This window comes from Mus caroli, unplaced genomic scaffold (assembly GCF_978045245.1).
Source record: "Mus caroli unplaced genomic scaffold, Mus_caroli_1 scaffold_19, whole genome shotgun sequence".
NCBI classification, from domain to species: domain Eukaryota; kingdom Metazoa; phylum Chordata; class Mammalia; order Rodentia; family Muridae; genus Mus; species Mus caroli.
In genome coordinates, this window is record NW_028227274.1 from 12,306,238 (window position 1) to 12,331,907 (window position 25,670).

The 25,670-nt window shown below is 45.5% G+C and overlaps 1 protein-coding gene across 3 annotated transcripts in view; it reads right to left on the reverse strand.

Moving 5' to 3' along the window:
* The window catches only part of Kctd1 (potassium channel tetramerization domain containing 1), a 183,287-nt gene that overhangs the window by 86,761 nt on the left and 70,856 nt on the right, over positions 1–25,670 (reverse strand). Inside the window, exon 1 of one of the 3 annotated variants that reach the window (XM_021150845.3) lies at positions 9,015–9,650. The exons of 1 other annotated variant lie outside the window; for it this stretch is intronic. Coding sequence is in view for 1 of the 2 variants with exons in the window: in XM_029472154.2 (XP_029328014.2) it covers positions 6,878–8,674 (1,797 nt within the window). In the remaining variant the exon portion in view is untranslated. Of the gene's footprint in view, positions 1–6,877; positions 8,966–9,014; positions 9,651–25,670 lie in introns of those variants that run through there. One more of the 3 variants, XM_029472154.2, reaches the window with a different exon arrangement.

Below are 25,670 nucleotides of genomic sequence, written 5' to 3' on the forward strand. Positions count from 1 at the left end.
CTACATCAGCACAAGAGGATCCCTGTGTGGCACTGGCCGGCCAGCTAGACAAATCAATGACTCCAGCTTCTGTGAGAGACCTGACTTCAAAATGAAAGTGGAAAGCAAGCAAGGACAACAAAGTCCTAGACACACACACTCACACACACACACACACACACACACACACACTCACACATACACTTACATGCACACACACATACACATACTCATATAGACACATACATGTACACAAGCATACACACAAGACACACATTCACACATACTCACACCCTGTCACATATACACACACACACAAACACAGACACTGATTCACACACACTCACACAAACATACACAAAAACAGACACTGACGCACACCTTCACATCCACTCACAGACATACACACACATACACTGACACACGCTGACAATATAGACAAACACTGACAGAAACTGACACACATAGTCATACACATCCAACACACACACTCTCACATACACACTCTCTCATACACACACACACACACACACACACACACACACACACAGTGGGTTCCTTCAAAGTTTCAAATTCTAAAACTGCAGTTTTGTTTTTGTTTTTCACTTTAATTTATTAAGTTCAATATTCCTATATTCTTTCTGGAACAATAAGTTCAATTACACCATTCCTTATGTAGTACATAATCCAAAGGAGTCTTTAAACCATTACCTCACCAGTGGACCATGAATGGAGAGAAGTCACACAGCTTCTAGGAACAAGCCTGGCTCAGAGCCAGAGTGCTAGCTTACACACTTGCTCCTAGAACCTGTAGCTCCAGCAATTACCCAGCAACTCCAACATCGGTGCTTTTGAAACAGCTCAAAAGATAGCCCGAAACCAAGCATTTCAGAGCTGGAGTGGGCTTTCTCACTGGCTAATACTGCCTCAAGAACTCCAAGTCATCTCCAGTCTAACTAGGAGGGCTAAAAAAGAGCTTCTTGCGCTAAAGGTGTAGTTCAGTTGGTAGGGGACTCGTCTCAACTGCCTGGAGCTATGGACTCCATCCCTCCATTGCCTCAACTGTCTGGAGCTGTGGACTCCATCCCTCCATTGCCTCAACTTCCTGGAGCTGTGGACTCCATCCCTCCGTTGCCTCAAAGGCCTGGTGCTGTGGACTCCATCCCTAGCACCACACAAACCTGGTGTCCTGGTGTAATTCCAACTCAGGAGGATCAGCAGTTCAATTTACCCTTGACCAGACAATGAGATCAAGACCAGCTTGGACTACATGAGGCCTGTCTCAGAAAACCAAAAGGGATGGGAGGAGGGTGTTTCTCTGTTCAGAATCTACCTTGATAATAACAAGTGGGTGTCTTTAGGGGGATCTGATTTCAAATCAGAGTGACACAAAGATTTGAATTTTACATCAGGGTTATTCAACCTGTGGCCCAGGATAGCTATGAATACAGTACAGCATAAACTTACTTAAAATGTTACAAGATTTGGGGACTGGGATGGTTAACCATGAGCTTTGTGGATGACAACTCGACTCAGAGGAGCCCAATGGTTGGACACTCCTGTTTTACATAGGTGACACCCAAGCTTTTTTTGGTCAGCACTTCTTTTCCTGTTTTATCTGCTTTAATGAACAATGAATGAGCCTTTGGTACTGATTTATATAAATTTGAAATAATAAATTCTGGGTGTGGTGGTGTGTCCCTGAATTAGCTGATTAAATGGCTAAGACAGGAAAATGGACATAGTGAGACCCTATTTCACCAAAAGTAATGAAAATAAATAACAACAACAACAACAACAACAATAATATCCCCTAGTCATAATAGTAACATGTAAGACTCCATAAAGAAAACTATAAACTCAGATCACTCTTCTTCAACAACAACTGCAAACCACTGGAGGTATCAGCCAGGCAAACGGCAGATACACACACCTGTAACCAGAGCACTCAGGCAATGAGAAAAAAAAAAAAAAAAGAGGCTTAGGAGTAGGCTAGCCTGAGCTACATGAGGCCCTTATAGCTCTCCCCTCCCCCTCAAAAAAACAGCTGTTAACTTTCTTATTTTGATCTGGTTTTAACATGAAATGAGGCTGAAGTCTTGCCAATGAGATTACTTGCCAAGTAGAAAATTGATCAATGTATTAATTCCTGGCACAAGGCTGAATTAGTCAGCACACAGTTACTACTTCCTGAATGAGAACTATAAGCCGAGCACATACACACAAGGCATGTAGAAAGTTCCCTAAAAGAGCAAACATCTTACTGTAGGAAAAGGAATGTAGCCACAATCCAAAACTAAGAAAAAAGGAAAGCACCCATCTTTAACAAGGAAGTTAAACTTTATGCTCCCAAGTAACCAGTGCAAAGTAGTAGTCTTGTTTCCTCCAAAGCCTTTCCTACCTGCACAAAGTCTCACCTTTACAGAGGCATGTCTCTGCCCAATCTTCCTCAGAGACCATAATACAAGGTCAGAGATGATTTCAGTACTACATAAAATGCACAGTTGCTTCCATCAAATATATGCGTAGCACACAGCAGCTTCTTCAGCACCAAGGCATGTGAATGTGAGCATAGCCTCCCGGGGCTAGACATTGTAGGGCACACCTATGATCCCAGCACTAGGAGGCAAAGGCTGCAGGACCTACAATTCTAGGCCAGTTTGGGCTATACAACAAACCTTCACGAACACCACTGCACCCCCTAAAAGCAACAGTGATGTTAGCGTCTGACTTCTTCCAGAAGGTAAATTACAGAGATGTGTGTGTCAGCTACGTGGTTGCTCCCTTGTCTAGCTTGTACACTGTAAGTATCAATTGAAGAACAATTGTGTGAGGCAGGTCTCACAGAAAGAGGGGACTTACTCTACCTGAACCATTATGCTGCTAGTCTTTCTACTTAAAGAATTCCTTAAAAGTACTTCCAGAATGAAGCTGGGCTAGGGCCAAGTAAGTGTAACCAGACACCTGGGTCACAAGTCTACAAGCACTCCTGAAGTTTATGGGTGTGGGGTTGGGGGGCTGCAGCTCTGTGCATACATAGTATAAGCTATATCACTGAGCTACATCTTCAGCCTCAAGTATGTTTTAAAGTGAACTAACTTATTCATTTTCATTCCTCACTGAAGGGATAAATCATCTGTAAAAACATCAACAAAAGAGCTATGGTAACTAGAGCGTAAATTTACTAATACCTTTGAGTGATGAAGAATACAATTCTAGAGCTGAGATACAACATTAGAGCCTACTGAGAATCCTGAAGACTTGATTTTTCAATCCCAGGGCAACAAACAAACTACAAACTTCTACCATCTACTTAGTGGGTGAAATGCTGTATTTTCATGCAAAGAGAATAGTTATAAAGATATAGGATATAGTAGAAGGCCTATTTAATATTTTTTAAAATTTATTTTTGAGGTAGGATTGCGCTATAGAGCCCAGGCTAGCCTCAAATACAAGATCCTCCTGCTTCAACCTTTTCAGTGATAGGCTCACAATGTGTACCACCATGATTGATGGTGTCAGACTTTTAAAATGGAACATAGCAAAGTACTGGGTTCAGTTCCCAGAACCAAAGTAAATACATAAACAAACAACAAAATACAATGGAACACGCAATTGCTACCAAAACTTTGATAATCATGACACTTCAGTAGGAGAAAAGGAACAGAAAGTACTTGTGACTGCTAACACCAGTAAACATGATTAGAGTTGGTCAGCTAGCATTACCACCAACCCTCCCAAAGGCAGATACACTAGAAGAAAAATCATAAATTCCATACTCCTATTTATTCTTGCGTATATTCATTTTCTACTGTTCCCGTAGGTTAAGACACTTAACACCCTCAGGAGTTTAAAAGAAGAAGAAGAAGAAGAAGAAGAAGAAGAAGAAGAAGAAGAAGAAGAAGAAGAAGAAGAAGAAGAAGAAGGAAAGAGATTATTCATTCTTTACCCATAGTTTCCAAGGTCAACTATGGTCTAAAATGTTAAATGGAAAATTCCAGAAATAAATAAGTCATAAGCATTAGATAAGTTTTCTTGTAGGATATTGCACTTGTTCTATTTTTTTATCAAAAGATGCTATTGGCTATGACTACAGGAAGGAGCCATGGAACACTGTACCAGTACATAACACCCTTCCCAAGCTGCCTGCATAGGATGGGAGGCAGCTAGGTATCCTGGGAGTTGTATATGTTGAGGGATTAAAGTGTGAACCTGGCCTGATGACACAGGAATATAATCCTTACTACTCAGAAGGTCGGGGCAGGAGGATAATACATTAAAGGCCTACCTTGGCTACAGAGTAAGTTGAAGACTAGCCTAATGAACTTAACATGACTATGTAATAAAAGATTTTAAAAAGGAAAAAAAAAGATGCTATTGTACATCTCTTACTGTGCCTGATATATAAGTCAAATTTTATAACAGGTATGTGTGTCGTGGGGATGAGGGAACAGGATATCAATGGCTCAATGCTATGTGTGAGTGGTGGTCTTGGGAGTATGTGTCCCGAGGATAAGAAGGGACTACACTGTGAGTTTCTCTCCATTAGCAGACTCTTCATCTCCTGGGGAACTCACCATGTTAAAGGAGACTTCAGCGGCCAGTGCCAACCTCTGCTTAGGAAGTCAGTGGCCAACACTGAGGTTAAGGTACCATGTTTATAATTAAGGAACACACAGTTGGAGGTCATGGTCCTGGTGAGGCATCTCCAGGTGACTGAGAAGAGTGAGAAGAACAGATGCCTTGCATCTCACTTGACCACCAACCTCACCAGTCATTAATCCACAAAGTTGGGAACTTTAATGCATGCCAAAGGTAAAAGTTTAGTAGCATCTTTCTCCCTAAAGCAAACATCCCTTTCATGCTGCTTCCCTTTTAGTGGGCGCTGACGAAGCCAGCAGTTTAAGTTCTCTTCGATATCTTACTGCTAGTTTCTTTAAAAAGAAATGTTTTCTACTCTCTTTGAACGGAAAGTGTGACTTTAAATACATACACATATGGCTGGGGACGCGGTGCTACTGTACAGCCCCTGCCTGACATGCAGAACCCTGGACTTGATCTGTACAAATAACCCCCACCCCCAAAGTGCGAAAAGAACCCCTGTTCTTCAGAGTTTTAACTAAAAGCCTCAAGGCTAAGACCCAGTTGGGCAGCCACGGTTAGTAATCACATAAGCAAATATACTTAGATCTGCATTTAACTCCCAGAGTTACCTGACAATGACTTGAGAATAATAAAAGTGTCAGTATGAAGCTGTATAGGCTGATTTAGCCCACTAGATAGAGTAAACAAACCCCAGGGAAGGGGGTGGGGGCGTACACTCATGGAAAACAAAAGCCAGGAAAGAAGGAGGAAAATAACTGTTCCGGACGCTTTAGTCACACATCTATATGGCATCAATGCCTAGCAATGACTATATATAATATATGTATATATATACATATATATGTGTCTATGTATATATATATCTTTAAGCTTTAAAACTCTTAATCAGGTGCCACTCTAACCCAGGGCACTTTGAGTGTATTTATTAGAAGAATGTGAACATTTCTGTTTTGCTTTAAAAAAACAAAAGCAAACCCCCAAACTTGCCTCTCTACCCTCAAAACATTTTTGAACTACCCCTGACAGAATGAAACACAGAGAGAAGCACAGGACGCAGCCTACAGATCCTGTGTGGTTTCAAGGCCAGTGTTGCTCAGACTGTCATTCCCAGCCCTTCCTGGCAGCCTTGAGGCATGCCCATTAGCTGGTAAGCTTGTCCAGGACTGGAATTTCCACTTTGGAGAAAAAGCACAAAGGTAGTGATGGGCCTGCATTATAGCTCCAGACTGGGGGCAGAATTTCTATTTCTGCCTACAGTAGGGGAGGTCAAGATAGTAACAAACTTCCTGTGGCACCTGCCCTGCCGGCAGAATGGGGCACAAGTGACCTCCTACTGCTGCCTTCTGGAGAAGCATCCAAGACAGCAAGATAACCTTGCCCTTGCTGGTGCTAGTGAACAGGCTCCTCAGGGCAGAGGGACAAGGGAAAGTTTCTAACACTCAGGCCCCATTCTCTGTGTAGTCAGTACTGGGATGGATTGACTAATGGCAATACCTAAGCCAGGACAGGTGAGCTGATTTGTCCATATTTTACTCTTGTCTGACTCTTGAGTTACTTTGGAGGTGATGCCTCCCTCATCTTCCTTGTTTGGTCCCAAGATAGCAAGTTTCAAGCGGGCAAGTGTCCTAGGCACTGCCTAGCTGCACTCCTGTGTATCATGTCCCTAGCTCAGACATCACTTTCCAATCTGAGTAATGTTAACAAACACTAATGGGAATGACACCCCAAAGGTCAGGTTACACAGGGCTGCATGTTAAAAGAATAAACTGGTACTCCACAGCAGGCCGCTGCAGTCTCCGCCCCCTTTCTTTAACAACAACAAAAAAAGCAATCTACAGGAAGTGGGATTGGCATCTTTTCCTTTTTTAATAATTTTGAAGCGTTTTTTTCCTATTTTCAGAAGTTATGACGAGTATATAATGGAGCATTTTAAATGTAACTTCATTCTAATGTTTTAGGTTAACTACCTCTATTTAGCGCTTTGGCAGTTCTTGCCTTATCAAATGCAGGCATCTTGGGAGACATCGCAAGATCGAGCTTAAATCTTTTACTTTACTACAGTGACTTGGAAACTAGGGGTCCTTGGCATCTTTTAAAGGTTAGGTGTAAAGTCCCCCGACCCACCGAAAGCATGAAGAGTTTCATTTCTAGGGACTATATCAAATCCCGTGCAGTGTAACAACTACTTAAAAAAAAAAAAATCCTCCCCCCAGACCCGATCTAGAAGAGCACAAAAGTTAGTCCCGAACTGGTACCGGACAAATATTTCATGCATAGACGTCAGTTTGGTTACCTGGGCGGGGGAAACAATAGCAGGTGAAACTATGGTGGGAGAATTGGTGCTTCGGTGCCCATTGACTTCTGGAAGAAGAGGCAGGGGGTCGTGTTTCACTGAAACCACCACCACCGCATCCACAGGTTCCGAGGAGGGACGGATACAAAGTCTTTTGGGGGAAGAAGGGCCGCAGATTTCCCCCGACCCGAACACTGACTCGTACAGCGTGCGCTTGGGCGCCGCCTCGGACTTCACGTCGGGCCCGACCTGGCTGTCTTTGGGGAGGATATAAGTGTTACCCAGCGAGGGCGGCTGGGGGCGGTGGTGGTGGGAAGGATGGGTGGGAGCGTGGTGGGAGTGGTGACGAGCTGACCCGTTCAGAGAGTCGGTATAGCAGCCCTGCGGTGCTGGGGAGCCTAGCTTGGTCCCGATACCCGCGATGCTGTTGAGTGTGGCGATGGACACCGCGCCGATGCAATGGTTAGTGTAGGTCTTGGACAGCTTGGCTGCCTTGGAGAGCATTTGCATCCTGGTGCCCAGCAAGTTCTTGCCTATGGCTTTGTTCTCGTACCATGTCACATCGCCCTCACTGCAGTGGTCCCGGGGCCGCTGGAAAAACGCCTTACAGAGGGGATTGCGCTTAGACAGGTACTTGACAAAGCTGGCGTAGGGACAAAACTCAGTGCCCGTCTCGTACATGCGAGGCAAGTTCTCTTCGTCGCTGCTCTCCGCACGCTTCTTACTCCAGGACGAGGAACGCGACTTATGGTAAGGCCCAAGCGACTTGAAGTAAACGAACTTGCGACCGTCCTCGTCCATGGCCAGACCGAAGGAGTCCTCCTCCAGCTCGCGCTGGTTCTCACGGCCTCGAGTGCAGAAGTACATGCACGTCTCGAACCAGACCTTGTTGAGCAGCCCAAAGGGTGTGTTGGTGCTGAAGACGCTGGAGGTGTAGAGCTTGCGCAGGTCGGCGCGCGTGATGGCTTGCTTCTGCACCACGGGCCCCGCGCCCTGCTCCTCGAGCTTGCGGATGACTGCGGCCAGCGTCAGGTTGGCGCTGCGCAGCTCGGGGTCCTTGGTGAGGTCGAGCGTGCGACAGTAAGGGGGCTCGTTGAGGTAGCGGTTGAGGGAGCTGCGGATACTGATGAGCGAGGACTTGCTATAGAGCTGGCCGCTCTTAGAACGGGCCTCGGCATAGAAGGAGCGCAGCACGCGGCACAGCGCCCCCTTGTCCATGGTCTCGAAGTCCGGGCTCTGAGCCTTTTCGCTCAGGTACTCCCGGAAGATGCGCACGGCGTAGCGGGTGGCCAGCCTGGTGTTCTCGCTCAGCCGGGCCCGCTCGGGGCGCTGCAGCACGTCGGGGTCCAGCTCCGCGCTGTCCCCGGGCGGCCCCGCGCGGGCCCGGGGCGCCAGCAGTCGTGGCGGCGCCTCGGGCTCCAGCGCGGCGCTCTGGTCCATATGGATCATATGGACCGGCTCCGGCTCCAGCTCCTCCCCGGCCGAGTCCTCCGGCTCCAGGGGCTCTTCCCAGTCCATCCCCATCTCCTCCTCTTCCTCCTCCTCCTCGTCCTCCTCCAGCCCCCCACCTCCGTCCTCCTCCTCGTCCCCCGTTATCTGCACCTCCTGGATCTCGTCCTCCTCCTCTTCCTCCTCCTCCTCCTCGCCCGCGCTGCAGTAATGCGGGCGGCCGTAGCGGCGGCCGCGGCCCCCGGCCCCGCGCTCACCCTCACCCCGATCCCCATTGTTCTCGGCCGCAGCAGCGGCGCTGCCGCCCGCGCTGGTGTTACAGTCCCCGCTGCCAGGCATTCTCGCCATATTGCCGTCTCCCTGCCAGTCCTCGGGCAGGGCGCATGCGCTATATTGGACCGCAGCGCTGAGAGCTTTTGTGTTTAATGACCTTCAGCTACCGGGAGGCAAAGCCGGGCTCTTAAAGGAGCCGCGCTCCAATTGTCATTCCGAAGCGCCTCTCGGGAGGGGCGAGGGGATGCTGGGGAGGGGAAGCGGGGGATAATTGTGGCCAGGAGGGGGTAAAAGAGGGAGGCTAGCTGGACCTTCTTCCTTCTTTAGCCTGATCCCCACTTCTAGGAAAACTTTGGGGGGAAAAATAGGAAGGGGAGGGAGAGCTGTCGGTGGGGGCGAAATACTCCCAACTTACCCTCTGGCGGAGCGGGCCCGCGGGCCCGGGCGGGCGCGAGGGAGGGCCGGCGGGAGGGCGGGGCGGTGTCGCTTCACTAGGTAATGCCAGAGGAGCGGTGCCCCCTCCACCTCCCCCTCATTGCCCCCCGGAGCCGGGGGATCCGGGAGGCTGCTGCAGTGAGCCGGCCGCGGGTGCTGCTGCGAGGAGCCGGTGTCCGGGACCGCCCGGAGCAGGCAGGTTAATGAGCTGGGTGGAGGAGGCTCTGGGAGGCCCTGCACCCTCTGTGCGCCCGCGGCCAGGGCGCAGCGGGCGAGGCTTGGGAGCGGGATGGGGCTGGCGGCAGCAGCGGCTCCCCCACCTACTTGCTGGCGGCGAGGCGCGGGGGCCTGGGGCCAGCAGCGCGGCTCCCAGCTTCCATCCCGACTCTTGCTAAGAAGCGAAACACGCCCCACGTCAGCCTCATCTGTTTAGACTTTTCCAACTGCCACTTTTAAGCTGTCATTAAAGACCTGGGGCGCTCCCCAAAGGTTTGGGGCAAGTCCGCGCCGGTCTAGCCAGCCCCAGGAAAGTGCAAGAAAGAAAGATTGGGAGGGGCTGGTGGGAGGAGAGATGTGGGAAGAGCAGTTTTCCGGGACCCCAGGGACCCACTTGCCACCCACTAGGGCCGCCGTCCTCCCTGCCCTAGAGCAAAATGACACAACACTCTGAGGCGAGGAGTGCCCAGGTTGGCACTAAAACAGTGCGGATCCCTAAAGGATAAGCGGGAAAGCGGGCGGGTGGAAAAAGTGAACTTTGGTTTGGGTCGCCCCCGCTCTCGCCACAATTCTAGCAATTAGGATCTCTAGCGCGCTCTCACTTAAGTTTGCCAACTGCCTTGCATTCGCCCTCGGGGCTGCGCTGCCTCCGGCGCGTGGGGGCGGGCACCTCGGAAACTGGAAAGACAGCCGGAGAGCTCGCTGGGTCCCGCTTTCCCATAGGAGGTACTGTCCCACTTCCAGCCAGCTTCCGCCCCCGGCGCGCCCAGGCTCTGGGTACGTCCTCGCGTCACCACCAACCCCACTCCCGGCCCTGGGGGTAGTGCCCTAGTGACACCAGGACCTTAACTATTCTATTCGTTGGTGGCAGTAACCAGGGTGGTCATCCTAACTTTCTCCAGCGAATGTTCACTGGCTTGCCAGCCAGGCCTGAGACCCAAGGCCAGGAAGAACCGATGGAGCCAGATCGCAGCAGTGCGCCCAAGTGCCTGGAGGCAACCTCGCCGGGTCCTTGCGTGCGTCATTGGAATTTGCCTCTATGTTTCAATTCAGCTGTGGGGAGTCCTGCCTCAACTATTTGTTCCTTCTTTCCATGTTGCCTGTCTTACCCCCCCTTACCCACCCCCCCGCTCCGAGGCTTTTATCATTTTGTGCCACAATAGGAACCATCCATCAAGTTGTAATTTACAAGGAATGTCAAATAAGAAAAAAGAAAGGCTAATTCTGGGCCCAGTGGCCATCAAAGTGGCTTTTCGTCGCCCTCCAAGAGCTTCCTCAGCCTTGGACACCACAGAGCGTCGGGAAGCCAAGCCAGGTGTGAAACAAGTTATAACAAGTCCCTGTCTCACAGGTTTCCTCCCGCTCCTTTGGGAAACAATACACACACACACACACACACACACACACACACACACACAAGCACACGCGCGCCCTCTTATTACATCTGTCCGAGGAAAAGAGGATCCTGGAGGTTAGACTTCTGGGGAATTCTTCTCTAAGTGCTACTAGAGAAGCTGTCAGATTTGTCACGGCATTCTGTTCTTCCTCTCAGCTCTGGATATATGTAAAGAAATGTACTAGCTTCCCAGAGCTTGTAGCAGTGGGCAACTAAGTGGACACACATGTCTCGGAGCTCAGCTCAAGAGCCAGCCCAGGCTAGTTGCCCACCGTCACTTCTGGCGTGCCTGCATTTTGTCCCGTGATAGTGTCAGGTTTTGGAACCTTGGAGAATTGCTGCAGTGCAGAGAACTCAGTTGGGATCAGGCAAGTCACTTAACTACCTACCAGTAACCTTGACTTCTAGAAGCCCTTAAAACCCGGGGTCCTTCCTGGCTCCAGGCTGCATTTCGAACTTCGCCTAGAGGATCAAGCTCCATCCTTGGGCCCACGAGGGAGCCGTTCTCCGGGTCTCCCCACTTTTGCAGCACAGCTAGTACTATACTCCCCCAACTCGCTCCGTGCAGACACCGGGCTCCCCTCCCTCTAGGGGAGCTGCTTCCAATTGCTAGCAGTTTGCCGGAGGCGGTGTACTGGGTTGGACGCTCCGGGAAACAAAGCAACCAAAAACAGCTTCCAGTTGACGTCAACGTATTTCCAGAAAAGAAAATAGTTTTGTGTTCCCAGGACAAAATACCCCCCAGGGCAAGTCCCTACTGGCAAAAGCTAGGCGATGGGGGTGGGGTATAGCAGGACTAGGGAGGGGGAATTGCCACCCAGTCACCAATCGCTTTTTAACGGACTTGGAGAAACAGCAGTTTCAGGAGCTGCCTTGACAATTTTCGAACAACCGGCAGGACCCGAATTTAAACTAGGGACGAAACAAACACACCTTGGAAAGTATGCTTTGGCCTGATTGTTGCAGAAGTGTTCTTCTCGCACCAACTTCTGACCGGCTACCAATACTTTATACCTATAAGGATACTTCATCAGACACTGAAACAGGTTATTAACCAACACAGTTACGGAACAGAACCGCCAGAAACAAAACAAAGCAAACACAACGAGAAATATCAAATATGCACCCTTTCCTCACCGCTCCTCCCAAAGGAGGGAAAGACGCGGGACAATTGCTTACTTTTTAAAAAGCAATAGCATAAAATTACAGTTGAACTCAGAAAAGAGTTCAGGTCCACGATCATTAAATGCTCTCTTAAAAACATCCCCGTGGTTCCATATACTCAGTTTGAAATCGAAAAAGTAATTTTTTAAAGAATGCTCTCTTTTTTTGTGGCTGCAGTATTACTTGTCTAGTCTGTTTGGTTTCGAAGCCCCCACTTGACTGCACATCTTGAAATTTACTCAGCTCCTCACCAACAACTGTGCAAGAGTTGTGCTTTCTTTATTACAAAAACAATCCAGTTCAATGTGGAACTTCTGCTGCAACCATCCAACTGTCAGATTCTTCATCATAAGCCCCCTGAAGAGGTTTGCAACTTCCACAAGGTGCTCTGTCCATGTAAGCTGTCTCTGTCAACATCATTAGAAAGTATCACCTAGGTCTCTGTGTTTCCCCATCTCAGAAAGTAGAGGTTGTTTGAGGAGGACATCCTACAACGCTCTCACACACCTACTTTATATGCCATGAATTCCTATTTCAGATTCTCACATTTTTGTTGCCAGTATCAATTAGGATACCCTTTTAAGAAAACTACTAGGCAACCTCTTTGAAAAGCCATCAAAATGTTTTGACAACACTACCAGTTTTCTGGGGCTCATCTGTTCAGAACTTTGTACAGGACTGCCTTACTTTCTCTACTAACCCAATACACTTAAGTGTCTCAGAATGTTGCCCAGGGCAGGGTGAGTTCTCTAGCCATCTATTATAAATAAATGAACAAATGAGGGTTGTGTTTAGTTAAATCCCATATTTATCAGGAATTTTTAACTTGAAAAACCTAAAAGAGCATGGAAGATATTCTGTGATTCAAAAGCAGGACAAAATAATAGTAATAATAATAATGATGATGATGATAATAATAAACTTTGAGACAACACCAGTCCCTGGAAGTTAAAGATAATTCAATGACTGTTTTGGATTAATATGTCCATCATCAGTTTTTTTTTTCTCTAGTGGAACATTTTGTAGAAAGATATTGCTGCAGTGAGAAAGGGAGCACTCCCCCTCCACGCAGTGGGGTTAATGAGTTATTGTGGACTCTGTAAAGGCAGACCTAGGGAATGGAGGTGTCTGTGGATTATGAGAGGTGAGTTGGAGAGGATTTGCATTGCTAAACCTCAGGAGTTTGTGGGCTCTTGGGCAGAGGCCAGAAAAAGCATTTAGTTAATCACTTTAAAGAAACAAATCAAAAGAGAAAACCATGCTCTCTTGATTTGATTGCTTAAAGATTCATAAGGTGCTTTTGAGGCTATATATGAATTCAAATCGAAGCTATTTTGATGTCTTTTTTTTTCTTCCAATTTCACTATTAATTTTGTTGTGTTCAATTGAGGATCATCTAGAGTAACATTTTTTGAACTCAAATGAAATCTGAATTCATGTACTCTAACTCTACAAAGTGAAAGAGATAACTCTGAAAGGACAAAAATATGCCCATTCATTTTCCCCTAAATATTTTAGCAAAGTGGCTGGCATATAGAAAATACTCAATAAATGTATAAATACTTGTGTGTCACTCACTTCACCTACGTGCTGTGGAGCAGGACTGCTGAGAGCTTCCTTCCTGAACCTTGGTTGTTGGGTTCGAATCTGACTTTCCCTTATACCAAGTGACCCCTTGTGTAAAAGTCTCCATCTTTTTTTTTAATCTATGTTCTGGGACATAAGTCAACAACTTTTGATTACTTTGAAATTAAATTATTTGCTACTTTAAGCATTTAACATGGTATTTGAAACATTAGAAAACATTTAACTATTGGCTCATATTTTTGGTTTTTGTTTGATTTGATTTGATTTAAGAGACAGGGACTCATGATGTGGCTCAGGTTGTTCTCAAACTGAAGTTCTTCCTGCCTCAGCCTCCTCTCAAGTGCTGGAGTGCAGACATGCTGAAGTACACTAGGCCACACCATTATCTTTTAGCTATTAAAGCTTCAATATTCCTCATATTTTGAGAAAACCAAGGCCAATGCATTTTAAAAGGTTATGCTATAGGTCGTGGTGTGTAGTTAGTGAAAGAACACTAGTGTAGCAGGCCAGAGGCCCTCAATCTGGCTCCCAACACTGTAGAAACACATAAAATAAATGTTAAAAAGTCAAAACACATGTCCCAGGTTTTCCAGACCTCTCTAGGATAGGCAAACTGGTTCCATAGGTCATGACCAAATTTCTTTGCCACATGCAGTCACTAAGAAATCAAAAAATAAAAACAGACACAGCACCACCACCGCCGCCACTCTTACTCTTAAGGAAGTAATTGCCTGCCACTCAGGTTTCTGTGTATGTGACTTGGGGATTTTGGCAAGACATGCTGTTAGGGTGAGGCCCTAGACTTTGAGTATTGCAGAAATGGGCAAAGACATGGTATGACCTTTGTCACACAGTGATTCTAATTTCCTAATTTATTGGAAGTAAAGCCCTATCTGTGTTTTAGAAGAACTCAGAGTGGGACATTGGAGACACAAGGAATGCTCCCCCACCCACCCAGGCTAACCTGCAAAACATTCTACTCAAGTGCTTGGCTCTTCTGTGTGCATCTCTGGGGGCAAGGAGGAATGTTACGTATTTTTGGTTTTGATAATATGCCAGAAAAACAGGTCACAGTAAACTTAACATAGTGATCAACAGGAGTAGAATGTTTAGATTCTAATTGCTACTAAGTGTCTGTAATTTTGAACCTTCCCTGCCCAGAGTTACCTACCAGTTTCCTAAGTCGTTTTAAGTGAATAATATATAAGAGAAATGTGATTTTCTATAAGTAATTTCTATGTTTGCAGAATCTGAAAATGTGCTGCCTCCCTTTGTTATAATATCCTAACAATAAAATGTCACTTGGCCAATAAAGAATTCAAATCTGAAGATAGTCAAATTTAATTAGCAAGAAGAGTCCTCTCCTTATCTTCCAGCCATGTATCTTTAAAGAGTCTACTGAAGTGCCTATCAGTACTGTTTTATATATATATATATATATATATATATATATATATATATATATATACTTATTATGTAATATATTATATATATTTCCATTCCATCACAATGCTAATTAAAGTGGAAGAAGAAATAATATTTGTTAATGTCATGTAATAAATGTTTTTGAATAATAGAGTTATTTACAATGGCTTTAGTATATAAAATATTTCTGAAACTATTCGCTATATTCAAGTAGTTTATTGAACTAGTAAGATCAAAACAAAGTGAACAACAAAATTGAAAACAAATACTTTACCTCCAAATGTTGATATAGTTGTTTTTTGACATCACCAAGTAGGACAGTCTCTAAAGAAAGCACACAGTGACCATTTCACAAGTCATGACTGTGTTCATGGACAATGATGGCCAAGAAATCACTACTAGAAGTCCAGATTCTTAAGAAAATCTTGTTTTGTTTCTGTTTGGTTTATTTTGTGTCTGGGCCACAGGACTAATGAGTTCTGCAGTTTATGTTCAAAGTGTGTTCCACAGTGACAGCTCTCAGTGTCTCAGAGTCCTGCCTTTATGGACAAAAGTTCACACAGTATTGCTAAATGAAGAAGGAAACAGACTTTCTTAGCAGCCTATTAGGCACCTCTGGGTGACTATCGATAACAAAAGTGATGACAGGATATTAAGCAAAAGGACTTGATGTTAATGATACATTCCAAGCCCAGAGATAGTTTAAGGACCAGCATTTGAAGATCCAGATATCAGAAACTGGTATCAAGGTATTTGGTGGATCCTCCTAGGATGTGAGGAAGAGTCAGTATATACCTGCCCTGTGGCTGTGTTTCTAATGAACTAAAAAAAAAGAAGAAGATGAAGAGAGAAAAGAAGAAGGAAAAAAAAACCCTTTTAAATACCCAGAAGCTCTAACCCACATTTTGAACTAATTGACTTACTTTTTCTAAGAAAAGCTTAATTTAACTGATAGGGGCACATGGGTTTATCTGAATATTTAAAGAAACCCTAGGATGAGTTTGTTCTATTTCTTTAACTTGATGCTGGGCCTTCTGAGCTTCATGCCTGACAGGGAGGGCTGCTTGGGGAGGGGCAGGGAACCCACAAATACTGTAGTCTACCCTCTCCATCCAGAAAGCCACATCCAGAGACAGGGCAACAACCTTAGGGCAGCACTACTACGGTAGAAGATTGCTAACGCTTAGAGGTTACTCTTTCTACAGTCTGTCCTCCGACTGAAACATCCCAGGATCACAGGTGATTTCTCCAAATAAAACCAGGCTCTTCTAATATTGATGGCATCCACTTTGCTGTCATTTCTCTCTGCAGCTCCTCCCTGAAGCTAAAAAGCACAAACCAAGACTCGGGTTTATGGTATCTTTCTGGCTATAAGAGAAAAAGAAGATGTATAAACCATAGAAATCGAACCTAGGTAGGGTGTGTGTGTGTGTGTGTTTCTGGGTCACATTTAGGGAGTGTTTGCTGAGGGTCTGGACTTGGAAAACTCTTTTCTGTCTTAAAAGTACATGTGAAGTTGGTTTCTATGTTACATATCTCCCTAGACAGTTAGTCCAACCCCAGAGCACACAGGCTTTCTGAACCATTCTCCTGGTCAGTCTCTTTTGATTCTTTTTCTATTTTTCCAGGGGAAAAAAAATCTGTTTTCCAGTATATTTCCACAGAGTCAACCCCATAAAGTTTACTATTTAAGTTTTAAGTATTAAACATTTAAACATTCAGAAATCAAAACTTGTCATCAGTGGATGCTGTGGTTTGAATGCGTCTTTCAAATTTTATGTGCTAGAGACTTAATCCCCAGTGTGCTATGTTAATGGCACTTGAGAGGTGAGACCTTCAGGAGAGGACTAGGCTCTCACGGATGATTAATTCACCGGGGATTAATGGCTTAATGGGTAATGGAGGGTATGGCTTTGTCACAGAGGCAGCTCTCTTTGGCACAGTTGCTCTGTCCTGCCTCAGACAGGCTGCACTGCTTCAGGCCTCTGCATCATCTCTACCGGCAAAAAGGCTCTTGCTGGAGTTTGACCTTTTCTTTGATCTAAGATTTCTCAGCTTTAAGAATTGTAAGAAGTAAACCTCTTTCCTTTACAAATGGTCTGCTCAGTGAGGTTCTGTGAGAGAAAAATGAGCTATGATGATGGATTTTGGCAGGAAGAGGACCTGTTCAAGGCAGCACGCATCGCCTGGCTCTGGAGAGAGAATGCAGATTAGGTGGGCTGGTGTGCTTACTAACAGCTTTTTCTTGTGCTTCCTTCTTTCTAGTTACTCCATTTCCCAGCACCTTAGAGGCTCTCAGGGGCTGTCCTGCTCCCATCCTGGGAAGCCATTTTGAACTACCAGGGTTTGAAGGGAATATTCAAGCCAGGCCCTTTCTGCAGCCATATGGTGACATACAAAGGACAGCTTTAAGGGATGATCACAGAGTGAGGCTCAGGAATGAGCTGGCTGTGGCATCAGTCCCAGTTTGGTGGCATTTAGGTGATTGGTAGCAATGGCTTTTTAGGCCTTATAGACCTTAGCACCATGTTTTGGTGACTTACATGTATTTTAAATTCAAGGTCAGACTAGGTTGTCATTCCTCAAGTCCTAGCTACCTTTTTTTCCTTTTTTTTGAAACAGGGCCTCTTACTGGCCTGGCCAGGAATTCAGACTAGGCTAGGTTGGCTGGCCAGGGCATCGCGGGTATCCACAAGTCTCAACCTCCTCACTGCTAGAACTAGCTATAAGTAGGTTGGGTGCACCACCGCTGTCTTTTTCATGTGGGTTCTGGGAATTGAACTCATGTTCTCATTGCTTGCCAGGCAAGCACTCTAGCAACTGGGCTACCTCTCAGTCTAGCGTTGCTGGCCTTTAGATTTGAAGTCTGAGCCTGCATCAGAATCCCCCATCCACCTGGAGAACTTGTTTAAAAATTCAGACTCTTAGGTGTCAACTCCAGAGGTCAGGAATGTGGCTCAGGGATGTGCATGCCACACTGTGTCCAGACAATTTTAATACCAGCCTGACCCCACCACAAGAAACGTTGCTTCTAAAGCTAATAAAATGTATCAAACCAGAAAGCAATTTCCTCTCCAGCAATGATAACTAACCACCTTGGGACTGTGAATCCCCCGGAAAGTCAAATGAAAATTATGAAACCTGTTCCTTAGAAGACCCAAGCTGAACCAATGTGACCTGTCAATCATTTAAGGGAAGCAGGCAGGGTTGGGGCTAAGGCTACCTAAGCCCTGGTTTTCAACACCACTACAATGCATCTCTTCCCTTGGCCAAACATCACCCTGTTTCTTTCCTCCAAGTGTAACTTCTCTAGGACTTCGCCCCAGTTTGGTCACCCAGCATCCTCTGCGGGATTTCCCTGACTGAGTCCCCACTTTTTAGGATGACAATCCTACCCTGTGAGACATCCTCTTTCAGAAAACAAAGTGGATGGGCCATGATGAATGACATCCAGTTTGACCTCTGGCTTGAACACACCTGTGATCATTGTTTCCAAAGAAAACAGTGCTAGAAAGTCCACACACTTGAACAATACCTGGCTGGCAGTCCCAGCTGATTCTGACTCTTGACTTTCCTCCAAATGGCCCAGGAGACTGGTGGAAACTGGAAGTCCTGGGCATTCTCCCCAAGTTTGATGGAGCCAGTGCCAGGTGGGATAAGGGGGTTCAAGCTCCCAGAGACTGCTGCTGCTGCTGGCTCCCCACTTCACTCTTGAGAGCCACAGGCCAAGGAAAGATGGATTTGAGGCAAAAACCACAGAAACTATTTGTAGCATGTATATATCTGCACGTTTATCTAGAACAGAAACTCAGTTTCTGTCCCCAGCTTCTGCCAGCTCCTCCTCAGACGCTTGCCTTCATAGGCTCTGTCAACTACAAGTTATGACTTTCTTTCAATCTGTAGTGGGCCTTCATCAATAAGTGAATTAACTGTCACTCCAGTGTATCAGTTTGCTTTAGCTGCCTTCACACACTCACACTTACCGCCTGGAGACTGGTTGACGTTAATGGCAAAAATGAATTTTCTCATAGTTCTGAAGGTTCAAAATCCAAAATTAAGGTGCCAGTTGGGCCTGGCAGCTTCATCTCTGGTTGAAAGAGTGTAGAGAGATCTCTAGTGTCATTTTTCTCTCTCTCTTTTCCCAAAGACTCCCATCTCTACCGGGTTAGGCTCCTACTCCCAGGACTTCATTTTATTGTAGTTATCTCCTTAAGTAACATATGTCTAAACAGAGTCACATTGGAGGTGGCCACTTCCAGAGTACAAATTGTTTGGATGGGGCACTTACTTAAGTCTGTCTAGACCTTCTCCTGTATGCCCATCTTCACCACGCCTCCAAGCCAGGAACCTGGAAGCTTTCTTCTTTGTTCTCCAAATTTATCCCATTAACTTTAGGCTTCCCTATTCTAATAGCATGTCTGTCACTAATCCAGGCTAATTCCACAGTTCAGTGATGGACGTGGGCAGAGTGCCCCATCCCTGGTTTTCAAAGGTGCATTAAAAATAGCTTCCCACTTCCAGGAAACAAACACATACTTTCCTCCTGAGCAGTGTGCAGTTTGTGGGCGTTGTTTTGATTTTTTTTTCTTCTGAGTTCTACCTTGCTTTCCTGAATGAATTAGCTGGAGCCTTACGTCCGCTGTGGATGCTTCTCATGTGGAGTGAACATCATTGTCTCCAGAGCCTCCTGCCCTGGGGAATGTGGACGTGATTGTGCCAAACTTTTCTTCCTTTTTTTTCTTTCAAAGAAGCATAGAAGAGTCAGCTTTAGTACTGGAGGATTAACACAGGAGTGTCTGCTGAAGCCTTTGAAATCATTAGAAGAAAGGATCTGTGCTGAGTACATGAATCATTGCTATTTTTGTTGTTATTATTGTAGAAAATTACCGATTTAGACGCTTTCTTATGCCTGGATCATTCTCTCCCTGTTAAGTTTCACCTAAGGGGGAAAAGGGCATTTTTTTTCACAAGTATTCTTTACATTTCTTACCCACGATGATGCCTGTGTCTTGGTGCAGTATGAAACCTCCAGTTTGCTCTGTTGCTTCACCTCACACCCAGTGCCTAATGCAGATACAATCGCATAGTGACCAAGAACCACTTTGTGAACTCAATTAACTCCAATAGCTTGCCATTTCATTGCTGTAATTAAATCTTGTTTTCTTTTAAACTAACTTCATGCAAGATTTGGAAAAGTTAAACTGTTATTATTATTTACTCGTACTGCTATTTCTCCTCTTCCTCCTCTTCCCCTCTTTCTCCTCTTCCTCTTCCTCCTCTTCCTCTTCCTCCTCTTCCTCCTCTTCCTCTTCCTCCTCTTCCTCTTCCTCCTCTTCCTCTTCCTCCTCTTCCCCTCTTCCTCCTCTCCCTCTTCCTTCTCCCTCCTTATTTTTCGCCTCCCCTCACCTTCTCTTCTGGGTATTAAACATGCTGCACATGTGTTCTACCATTGAATTGTAGAACGTGTCCAGAAATTTGACTTTCCAAAGTATATGATCTGCCTAAGGCCCCTGGGTTCTTTATCTGTGACTCCAGCACAAAGGGAGCAAGAAGCTGGATTCCACAAGGACAGTGATTTCTGCCCAGCTTTCAGCCTTGTGTTTTCCCTGGCTGTACCTCCTTCACTATCAGCCTCACACCTGTACCTCAAAGGCACCAGAGCAATTCCATCAAGCTCTTTCTGTCCCCCCAAAAAACTGATAGAGCTTGCCTCTCCCAGCACACCAGCAGGATCTCTGAACTGGTTGACAATTCACAGACAATGTGTCTCTGCCCACCAAGGGTGATAAAAGGGGCTCTGTGAGTCCTTGTCTAACTTGACAGGGAGTCTGAACTTGCAGCCTGAAAGGGTGATTGTGCAAGGAGCATCTGCCTGGACACTCTGTGGAACAGCCAGCGTGCCAAGAGACCCCAGCAGCTGGCACTGTGTGGCGTGTAAGGTTTGTGGTAGCTCAAAATGACTATGGTTGTAAAAAGTTAAGTAAATGTGTTTTTTCCCCAGAATTTGCCTCACTACAAGATGTACCAAGAGATAGTCCTCTGATTGTATAGAAAAGCCCACACAATGTCTCTGTTCCTTAAGTTTATCCACCAAGAGATAGTTCTCTGAATAGAAAAGCCCACACAATATCTCTGGTCTTTACATCTGCCCCTTAATGTAGCTAAAGGTTAACCAATGATAAACTGCCCCTCAAAAATGTATAAAAGGTGTGTGCTTTAGCTACTTGGGTCGCTTTTGTCCTGATTTCAGAATGACCCCAGCATGCTGGATTAATAAGCCTCTTGCTTTTTGCATTGATCTCCATCTCTGCATCTCTGTGAGTGGGACATCCCAGACGTAAGGCTTTTAGGGTCTCACAGGAGCAGCCAGAGATCCCAGAGACTGGCACTGGAGATTCAGCTTGAGTCTACAGGCTCTGTGGTTTCGTTCCCAAATCATAGCCCACACAACCAGCTATGGTTTCCAGAACCCTAAGTTAAGGTCCCCAAACCTCTCTCAGGGGAGTGGGATCTTGAAGGAGGAAGAGAAGAGATGGTCTGTCTAGGTATTGGTTTTCCCTGGAAATTGTCCCTAGGGTCCCCAGCTGATGGGGAGATATCCGAGTGGAGGCCAGTGCCTCTTTAGGCTGCAAGTTGAGATAAAAGAGCAGAACACTTGCACCCTGGCTGCAGCAGACTCTGGTAGGAAAGAAATAAGGAAATGATATAGGGGGTCTCAGGAAAACTTGTCTCTTCTTGGAATCCAAATACCTGCCACCTTTCCTTTGATACTACCTGCCTAAGCTGCCATAAATCATGTTTTCCAACAGATCCAGACAAACTCCACTCAAGTCTCTATTTTACTATTTTCCCTCAGAGCAGGGGACTGAAAGGCTCCTGCTAATCCTTATGTTGGGATAAGAAACCCCAGGCATGTCTCAGAGCCTCAGGAAGTGTGCTAGCAATTCAATGGAAAGTCACTTACATAAAAAGTTATGCAACAGGGGATGCAGCTGCTACTTGTGACCTCTCAGGAGGAAGAGTACACTAATCCTGTAGTTCCAGAGAAGGACCCCGTCCCAGGGTGGTCTGGGATGCGAGGGCCCTGCTCTCCTGCACAGACAGAGGCCTGGGACCTGCTGATCAAAACAAGAAATAAACACCCTTTGAAGCTGGCGACCGGCTGAGATTTCTCTTTATCTGTTTTTAAAAGCTGCTGTCTGTCTCCGTTCCCCCTAGGCAGCAGTTTCACAGAGGGCCGCTCTTGCCCTCCGTCAGAAGAAAAAGGAGGGGCAGCAGAATGATAGGAGAGATGATTCAAAGAGATGTTGCCTATGAAATCCAAACCAAGATGACCAATGCCTCATTTTCTTACACACACACAGGATTTTAAGTCAGACCGTTTTGAGGTCTTTTCTCGTACAGGCAATAGAGAATTCATTCCTGTATGCTTAATAAAGGACGGTGGCAACACTCAAGATGATGGTGTTAAAGAAAGCTGAAATACAGCAAAAGGAAAAAGCGGAACTGTCTATCACAGTGGGAGATGGACTAGTTAACAGATAACCGTGGGCCAGCATTGCAACTCAGGCTTTGTTTTCCCGTTTGGCTGCTTTGATGGTGCTAAGCAAGCACTCCACTCCTTAGCGGTCCAGTCATTATACTTAAATAGTTCTTCCTTTTGTCAAAAACAAACAACCAACCTCAAACCTGAGAAAGAGCATAAAGACAGTCTTTTATATCACTTTGTATCTAATGATTACACCCTAGAATAATACAAGTTAAAAACCATCAAATTATCACGATCCATTTCCAGCTCAATCAGGCTGACATTCTGTTCCTACCTAATTTGCAGCTGATTTTCTGTTGCTGATAGACTTTGGATACACAGCTCTGACAGGAAGCAGAGCACTGATGGTTCCTTTTCTACACTGATGATGTCTTGTGCAAAAGTGACCTTTGTTGGTGGATACTCTTAAAAGAGGAAGAGGCTAGGGAGATGGTCCTGAGGTTGAAAGCAGTGTCTGCCTTTCTAGAGGACCAAGGTTTGATTCCCAGCACCCACATGGCGACTCCCGATCATGGGAATATGATGCCCCCTTCTAGCCTCTGAGGGCACCAGGCACAAAACAAGTCAATAGATATGTAAGCAAAACATCCATAATATTCTAAGGGAAAATGTAGCTTATCTGGTAGAATGTTTGCTTGTCATTCCTAAAGCCCCGGGTTCTAGCTCAGCACTAAAAAAAAAAAAAAACAAAATAAAACAAAACCAGGCACAGAGTTTCATGTCTGTAACCCTAGCCACATAGAAAGCAGAACGAGTATCCTTGGCTACATACACATAATGAGTTTGAAGCCAGCATGGCTACATGAGATCCTGTTCTAAAACAAACAATTCTAAAGTTTCTACACATGTATTTTCCTTATGAAAATAAATAGTTCATGTTCCTCCCCTCCTCCCTTCTCCCTCACCCTCTTCCCACCAGCCACCTCCTCCTCCTCCTTTTCAATGTGGGTGTAAACATTTGATCTGACTTGGAGGGAACAGAGAGGATTTACTGCTGAATATTTTTCAAATGCTTGGGCTGCACACAGACCCTACCCCCATTACGTAATAGTACTTAACTGGGGATTGAGTTTAGCACTCCTCAATGCTAAAGCAGAATGCAGAATGGAGTTCTGTGTGCAAGTTCCAGTTTACAAAGCACTTTCCATGTATTATCATAACTAAACTTCATTTTATTTAAACTTATTTTCCTCTGCTTGATAAATAGTGAGAGCACTGTAAGCAACTTGCTACTAACCACCGGGATCTTAAACTGCAGGGTGGAAAAGCTGGCAAGATGGCTCAGTAGGTAAAGGTGCTTTGGGCCTCACAGCTTGAGTTCTATCCTCAGAACCGATATGGTGGAGAAGAAACTAGCTCCTAAAAACTGTCCTCAAACCTGTGTGCATACATGGTGGTGCATGCACACAGTCTTGCACATGACAGCATACATAAATGCAAATTAAGTTGTTTTTGTAATGCAAGGTGAAAGACTTTACCCTGGGTTTAGATTCCGAAAGCTATACCCCATCACTGCGCCATCAAGCATCCTGTAGGTTCTCCAGGAGGCCTGGATCAGCTCGGTGCTTTGCTCTGCTCAGAGACTCACTAAGAATGGAGTGAAAACCCACTCAGAGCCCTCCCTTCCTGACAATTCACAGCTCAAATGTCATGGAAAAGAAACACTTCCTACCTCTCCCCTGCTCTCCTCCCACCCCCAGTAACACTCTTCTATTCAGGCTGTCAAATTCTCCTTGCAAAAAGCATTTGGGGCTCACACAGGGAGGAGGGAGGCACACGTTGCCTGGATTCTTATGACAGTGACGATGACGATGGAGCTGTTAGATTAATTGTTGAGGGGGAAGCAGGGGTAAAGATTATTCGTGAAGAACAGGTGACTGAGTTTACCTAGGGTCAGAAAGATCTTTTTAAAACTTGGTCTTCACCCTCTCCCTTCAAACAGAACACCATCTACTGGAAATTAATTTTAGCTAGAAAGACACACAGCATATAAAGTATATAATGATGATGATCGTATTGTCTAAGCGTCTGAGTAAATCAGATATCAGTAGTCGATAGTTAGGAGAAGATACAGAACTGGCACCAAGGCTGGTCTCAGCCACCTGCAGACCAAACTTAAATGGAAAGTGAGGGGAAGTTCAGCAATTGGCTTGGAACTTGGCTGTCACTGAAGAACCTTGTGTACAGTACTGAGCAAAGGCCAGAATACACACATGCTGTCAATCATACTCTGGGTAGTAAAGGAACTAAGCTCCTGTCAAACGAGGAGAGTTAAAAAGACCATGGAGTAAGGCAAAGGCACTTCATGGGTACAGGAGGGGTCTTGGTTAGGCTAATCAAGGTAAGGATCAAATCAAGGAAGTACTGAAGACACAGAGAAAGCTGGTTCTGAGACCATTAACGTTGTGAAAGCATGCAGGAAAATACAGAGAAGGATGCCGAGAGAAAGCAGAGATGAAGATAGGCCTGATCTAGGAGCCATCGCAAAGAGCTGGTTCTAGACTGTGGCTGGTAAGAAATTTAGTGCAGAAATCCCCACTAGAAGGCTTGGACTCTGAGCACTTTACCGATGAGACTTCTGACTTTAGGCTAATTGAACTTTCTGGGTTTCAACCTCATCATCTGGAAACAACAGAATTGCATTCTTTCTCTAATATTAAAGAATTCTATGAGTCCCATAATTCAAACCTTAGAGACAGGAAGGTCACTCCAGTTGACTGAAATAAATTTCAGAATCTTCAAATATTTACAATTCCATAATGTCCGAGGGTAAAGTCATACAGTAAGGACAACCCAATATCTGTAGTGGAATGTTCCAATTTTTCTATCATTGTAGCTCTGTTGCCGAGCAAACCCCCACCCTGTAATCTGAAGAGAACTCTATAGCTCCCCCAAAGCCCCAGCCATGGATTATGATATCTCTCTGTGAAGGTGTCTCCCTCATATCCTGACTGTAAGTCAGGAACTCTTTGGGCTTTTTCTAGCATTCAAAACACATCTATACCATTTCCAAATCCTTCACTTCTATTGTTATTCTTAATCAGAAAACAGTGGTACTGGTACATAGCCATTACATCTAAAATCCCTCTCTTCTTGTTTAGAGAATCTAAGGGCTCACTCGTACACTTCTAAATAGCCACCAAGTGTGGAAAAGCGTTTTCACTAGCGAGAGGAGAGGATAGGAACTGAGTCACTGTAATATTAGCAGGCTTCAGGATTGTTTCTTACTCAACCTGTAAGTACAGTACATGCTAGGGAATGAACAGATGGTGAAGTAAAGAGAGGACTGCTACCCTTCA